At 41.0% G+C, this 7,229-nt stretch overlaps 1 protein-coding gene across 1 annotated transcript; it reads left to right on the forward strand.

Moving 5' to 3' along the window:
* Positions 1-3,951: 3,951 nt before the first annotated feature.
* On the forward strand, positions 3,952-6,944 carry dusp1 (dual specificity phosphatase 1). The gene is made up of 4 exons (XM_088431892.1): positions 3,952-4,523; positions 4,741-4,886; positions 4,972-5,191; positions 5,966-6,944. The coding sequence occupies exons 1-4, from the start codon at positions 4,115-4,117 to the stop codon at positions 6,319-6,321; spliced, it is 1,131 nt and encodes a 376-aa protein (XP_088288018.1). The 5' UTR covers positions 3,952-4,114; the 3' UTR covers positions 6,322-6,944.
* Positions 6,945-7,229: the final 285 nt, after the last annotated feature.

Genomic DNA, 7,229 nt, shown 5'->3' on the forward strand with positions numbered 1-7,229 from the left:
AAATCTATGTATCATTTTACTCATTTTAAACGACATTTTCCTTCAATTCAAATCGTTGTTTGTTGTACAAAAAAAAAACCCACAAATTTCACTTCAAAAACTTGAAAAAAAATCAACTTAAAATAATATACAGTATATTATTATGAGTGTCTTTTAAACAGAGTATTTTATTTTATTGGGTTGTTTTGTTTATTTTGTTCTCACATAAATGTATACTTTTATTTGGTTTTGCGTGTAAAATGAGGACACTCTATTGTTCGGACTGAGAAATAAATGCAAATGTTTAATTCACAGTTACCTTCAAGAAAAATGTGTGTATGTTATGTCTGTAAATTGTTGTCTGGAGTGTGATGTGAGGTCAACTAGGGTGCCAGTTAATTTGCCCAAAAATATTAATAATCAGAAACCTATTTGTTAATCCATCAATGCAATAAACATTGACTGAACAGAAGTTTGTTTCTAAGATGGCAGAGGGTAGAATAAATCTGTGAATTCTCCTATTGCCATTATGCAGCAGAATATGTCATAGATTCCTGAAAAGTTTCTATATTTATTACAGGAAAGAAATGGCAGTTTGTGAGTGACTGAATTAAGGTCATCATTATTTCAGTATTCACACTTTTGAGACTTTTTGCTCAGTCGAGTTTTCTCGAGTTGAATATATGCTGTGGCTTAAGGCTGGTCTTTATGTGGAAAAGAAGGGACTCATTTGGAGAAGATTAATGGATTTTTTTTTTATTTCACCCATTTAAATTGGAATATTTTATTAGAGCAAACACCGAATATTCACATGGTCACTGTTCACTGAATAATAATAATGGATTTTACTTATAAACCACTTTTCATTCAACTGAATCTCAAAGATCTATAGAAAAGAAACAAAAACCTACATAGCATCAAAGCTCAACCTCTAAAAAAAAACGTTTTAAATGGTGTGAACGTTTTACTAAAAAGGTGCCTTTTAAGACCTGTCTTTAAAGAGTCCATCGACTGTGGTGCTCTTGGATTTGGTGGAAGAGAATTTAAGATGATGATGACATGTCCATCAAGTTATATCACAAAAGTTCCCTAATGATGATTTATATTGGTAAATTTTGTGTGGTGACATTTTTTTTTCAGATGTTTAGGAAATTAATGCATTCCAGTCAGAAAATGCGTCAGTTTTTTTGGATATAGGCTGTGTGTTTCCCATGATTGCTCAGGGGTTAGTGACAATGACAGTAAATGGGTAGAGATGAGAGCACGATTGGGGCTGTCGCGTGTTTCACTTCCCTTTCTGAATGAGAATTTACAGACTGCAATTATTGGCATTGGCCTCATCAGCTCTATTTTAAGGCATTAGTTTAATGTTATGGTAAGTGGAAATTTAGCCTATTACAACTTGAAAATGCTGGACTGTTATTTTATAACATATTTTTAGAGTTTACCTCTTTTGCCTGTAATACAAAGGGTCTTTTTTTTTTTTAACTTACAGTACCCCACTCATCATGACTTGGCAGAAGACACATTAATTGATTTAGAACAAAACGTTGGGATACTGACTGTCTCCAGCCCCTCCTCCGCTTAGAAAGTGTGTAACATTCCTACTTTGTTGCATTTGGTTGACTGTTGACTCATCTCACAGGAGTGTTAGGTAAAACCGGCCGGAGAGTTTTTGCACTCTGTTGTGATGAGTTACGTTTCTGTCCTTTTGGTTTCCCATCCACCCCTCACCCCTTTCCTTCACATAACACATCCCATTATCCTTTCTTTTCCTGAGGTATTACCTGGGGTCATAATGGCACGGATGTGGATTCAGAGGGTTGGTAGTCCTGCTCAGGTTTCTGTTTAGTGAGAATGAGGTCATAGCCCTAAATCTTTTGAAAAGATAAGATAGACTTGGCACACATACAGTACAACAGCAGTATGGAAATCACTGGATTTAGAGATTTACAACTAGTGAGGCATGTGGAGCAGAAACTCAAAAAGCTTTGGAGGGCTGTCAATGTACAGCAACAAAAAAAAGTTGTTTACAACATGCACCTTCAAGTGACGACAGAAACGAACACACCCTTCACCTGTTGTCAACAATGACCCTCCTGCTTCCTTATGATGAGACAAGGCTCATTCTGAGTCATCAATGCAGGGAATAAAAAGTGTTTCTCCAAGTGGCATCAAAAAATCTGGACAATAATGTTTCATTCTCTGTTTAGGTCACATGTGACCGGTCAAAAAGATCTCCATCTGCCGTTGTCTTCCTGGAAGACCCGTGTTTTGGTACTCAGCATGTGGAAATTTACTGGACTTGAGATTTCTATACAGTGATTAACTTTTATGGTTTGCCTTTACTCTCGGGCATTGAACATTATGTACCTCCGACTAATAAAAACAAAGAATAAATGTTTATGGCCCCCCGTGCCAGATATTTACATATTATTTTCTTATTTGTCAACTCTCAGGTAAAAAGGCAAAACAGATATCTAGTTATAGGATAACCTCATGGAAAAATAGTCAAACTCCTCAATTTCTGGAGGGAAAACACCTAATTACAGTATATGGTATAGAGAAATTGATGAAATTGCCTGACTAATGGCAAAACATAAATATAAACAAACAGAGGGTGAAGAGGCATACCAGCATAAATGTTTAAGTATATATTTGTAATTGTAATGCAATGATTTAAATATTTCATGAACACAACACTAAAAAAGATAAATACAACCCTGAGAAGTGAGATAAACACAATCAAATACATGTACAGCTTACATTACCACAACGTGAAGTTATACATGAGGCATTATATTACCGTTTCTTTCCACAAAACCAACAATTTCCTTCAGCAAATACAGTTTACCTTAAATCAATATAGTCTAGACCGACTATCCTGAATGTAAAACCCCCAAAACAAATATTTATATACATTTTAATGTGTAAATGTAGTGCTTGTGTTAAACTAACACGAGACAACATGTCTATTCATTTACCAATGATTATTTGTGAAGAGTCACTAACAAAGAGTGTGTTCATGAAATGATGTCACCAACACGTGATTAAAATGACTAACCATAAAATGCTTAAGGGAGTCGAACCAGTGGTCAGAAGTGAGCAAATATTTTACTTAAGCAAATTTTTCAGCTACATCACTAGATTTTACTTATTGTATTTATTTTTCTGGTACTTTTAGCTCTCCCTTTTTACATTTGGCCAAAGATATCTGCACTTTCTTCTCCTCCTATGCTGTTGTCATTGGTAAGCTATATTTTTCAACATGATGACTTGACACAACTTAACAGAGGTAAAGTCACCTGCCGTGGAGATCTTGATTACATGGAGGAACATGAACCAGGAATGATTCATGGTGAGTTTGTTGTCTTGTGTGAGTCTCAAAAAGCATCAATTTCTGGGAACCAAAGTTTCTCTATGCAGCCTGAGGAAAAAAGGAATCCCAAAATAGACATATTTGTCAAATACACATATGGGTGTGTTTTTTTTTCTGTTGTCATCACTTGAAGACTTCTGCAAAATTTTTAAGACAAACTATACAGAGTAGTGTATTATGATTCAAATAATAAAACAAATAAGCTCATTTTAAATTTAGCACTAAAATATTACACTCCGGTTGGTTATGATTTTTTTTTTTTTTTTTTAATTGCACTAAAGTACATTTAGGAGTTTGTTTTGTGTGTGGTTTTTTTTTTTAAAGGACTCAAATGAGTAATTCAAAACCGTGAGAAAAAACAGACCCCTTCGCTTTGTACGTGTCGCCACCGGGAAAGAGGACACTGCCGACGTGCGCGCGTGCCCGGGGCCAAAATGTCCTCAAAGTGCGCGCGCGCCCGTTTGGTTCAACTCACTGCGGGCGGGCGCGTGCCTTTGACGTCATACAGTCTGGCAGGCCGCCAGTGAGGGAGGGCCCGTGACGTCAGTGGCCTCCCATTCACAAGACGTGGGCCGTATATAAAGTGCTTCAACTCGACTTCCACAGTCGCGTCGCCGCAAACTACTAAGCAAGAACAAGAAACATCGGATACACTCAAGAAGACGCTGCGAGCACTTTTAAAGTTACTTTTTTGATTTCTTCTTGAAACCGGGACAAAGAAGAGACTACATCAGCTCTTTACCGCCTTCCAGCTTTATGTATTTGGATCTAACTTTTCTTTCCCGTCGTCCTACTATGGTCATAATGGAGGTGCCCACCATCGACTGTGCGTCCCTCCGTGGTCTGCTGGAGGCCGACGCTCCGCGCTGCCTGGTGCTGGACTGCCGCTCTTTCCTGTCCTTTAACGGTTCGCACATCGCGGCCTCTACCAATGTTCGCTTCAGCACCATCGTGCGGAGGCGAGCCAGGGGCGCTCTGGGTCTCGAACACATCGTCCCCAACGAGGACACCAGGAACCGGCTTCTGTCCGGCGAGTACCAGTCGGTGGTGCTCCTGGACGATCACAGTTGCGATTTAAGCCAAGCCAAGAAAGATGGGACTTTGATGCTGGCCGTGGCGGCTCTCTGCCGGGACCCCTGCGGAGCAAGAGTGTTCATTCTTAAAGGTAAAAAAAAAAAAAAAGTATCACACTCGCGTTTGTTGTGTTTGTGTGCGTGCGTGGCAACAAATGTGCTTTTCAGCTGTCACCATACCAGCTGGTGCTGCTGTAAACAAATCCGAAATTAGACCCCAGCCTCTCTGTTTCAAAGCAGTTGTTCCCTTTTTTGGTGATGCATTTACAGCACCTTTTTATTTATTTAATTTCCAATTTTGGTCCACAGGTGGATTTGACGCTTTTTCCAAAGAGTATCCAGACATGTGCACCAAACCTTCTCCCTCACAGGGGCTCAGTTTACCCCTGAGCTCCAGCCACCCAGGAAGTGCAGACCCTAGCTGCAGCCCATGCAACACGCCACTTTATGATCAGGTTGGTGTTTTTTTTTTCCTTCAGCGCGACATAAAAACGTTATTTTTCACCTCCCTTACTGACTGTTTACATGTCTTCTTCTTAGGGGGGACCCGTGGAGATCTTGCCTTTCCTGTACCTCGGTAGCGCTTACCACGCGTCCCGAAAAGACATGCTGGATATGCTGGGGATCACGGCCCTGATAAACGTCTCGGCCAACTGCCCCAACCATTTTGAGGACTCCTTTTTGTACAAGAGCATCCCTGTGGAGGACAACCACAAAGCGGATATCAGCTCCTGGTTCAACGAGGCCATTGAGTTTATCGGTTGGTATTTGTTTGTTACACTGTTAATGGCAAAATGAGTGAACAAAAAGAAAAAAAATCCTCCTCCTTTACTTGTGGATTTAAATTTGAAAAAGTTCCCTCCAAAATTCGACCAGCTGGCTCAGCAATAGCCTTTTTGGTTACATCATCACCCCCACCCCTGAGTCCTCAGCTTGGCTTCGCGCCGTCCTTTTGTTGTGTCTTCACAAAAGGCGACTTCTCGCGGTCTTCCTCCCAGATCAATATGCCCGCGGTGGGGTGTGTTCCCCTTCTTTGTGTACACTCACCCCCCCCTCTTTAGGGGTGGCCCCCACAGGCCTACACTCCTGCTGGCCCCTCCTGTGTCTTAATGAGCTGTTGAAATGAACAGATTCACTATCAGGCGTGTCGAACTGGATCATTTACATCTATAGCTGTCAATGGCATAGAATAAGTAAACAGATTCACCAACCCTGCTAAAATGGATTTTTGACGTTTATAGCCGTCAATGGCAAAGAATGAGTTAACGTAGTCACCAGTCCCGCTAAAATGGATTGTTTGACATCTATAGCCGTCAATGGCAGTGAATGAGAATGGATCTTTGACGTCTATTGCCGTCGATGGCCGTGAACGAGAACGCATCTTTGACGCCGATAGCCGTCAATGGCAGTGAATGGGTTAACTTATTCACCAGCCCAGTTAAAATGGATTTTTGACAGGTCTAAATTGCCAGAAAATGAGTGAAATAGCAACCATATAGCGGCGTGCTGACTTTGCCGCCTCTTTTCTTTGCAGATTCTGTCCGGAACAACGGCGGTCGAGTTTTCGTCCACTGCCAAGCGGGCATCTCCCGCTCGGCCACCATCTGCCTGGCCTACCTCATGCGCACCAACCGGGTCAAACTGGACGAGGCCTTTGAGTTTGTCAAGCAGCGCCGCAGCATCATCTCGCCCAACTTCAGCTTCATGGGGCAACTCCTCCAGTTCGAGTCGCAGGTGCTGGCCTCGTCCACCTGCTCGTCGGAGGCCGGGAGTCCGGCCATCGGCAACGCCGGCACCGTTTTCAATTTCCCCGTGTCCATCCCGGTGCACTCGTCGGCCAGTCAGCTATCCTTCCTCCACAGCCCCATCACTACCTCTCCCAGCTGCTGACATTAACATCAAGTCTTCACCAACAACCGGTGAATCTCAATCAGTGGTGCTGGTATCACCGCACTAAATGTGCATTTGACTCATTAACATCGCACCCCGATGTCAACTTAAGGGGAGACGCGGCAGCTACCAACAAGCAGTATTGACACCAAACTGCTTTGTATGCGAAAGGATTCTGCTACATGATGGCTTTTGATAATCACAATCATGAATTCATAACAAATCAGAGGGCTAACAGCAGTCTCAGGAATGTTGACCTCCCAAATGTCTCTATTTTGCTTCCTAGTTAAGAGATCTAAATATTAACCTATACTGACAAGTTACTGCTTCATTTGAAGAACAATGAATGTATCCCCCTGTGTTTATTGGAGTTGCGGCCAATTTGAAAGCAAACGCTTGCCTTTTCTAGATGTTGACGATCCTAAAGTGATGGGAAAAGTGACCATGAAATACCTCAAGTTTCTGTACTGTGTACTGCAAGTCCGATCATGGGCAGGCAGTCTGCAATGATTGCTATGTGACATATTTATTGAAAGTAATATATTTCTCTAGTATATCTATTTTTGCATATGTTCATTTAAATGTTTTTTATACCGTGGAAATAAATATCATATGACTTTGTACATTTAAAGTGATCCTTTCATTGTGTTGTTGAAGCCTTATGAATGCATAATCCAAAGATTGCCAGGCATATAAGTGACAAAAACAGACATGCACATACCAGACAAAAAGTTCAACGTGAAAAAATATGGTACAGTTCTACATTTATTTGCTTTTAAAATAATCTTTAATGGAAGTACCTCCAAAATTGGGTTGAAAAACATGTTTGCAATGAAGTGCATCGTCTACTAATCCTTCATTTTCATACACTTGGATTACAGTTCCATCAATTTTGTCTGCTCAGAAAT

The sequence above is a fragment of the Hippichthys cyanospilos genome, chromosome 13 (genome assembly GCF_059441005.1).
Source record: "Hippichthys cyanospilos isolate Australia breed blue-spotted pipefish chromosome 13, RoL_Hcya_1.0, whole genome shotgun sequence".
Classification (NCBI taxonomy): Eukaryota; Metazoa; Chordata; class Actinopteri; order Syngnathiformes; family Syngnathidae; genus Hippichthys; species Hippichthys cyanospilos.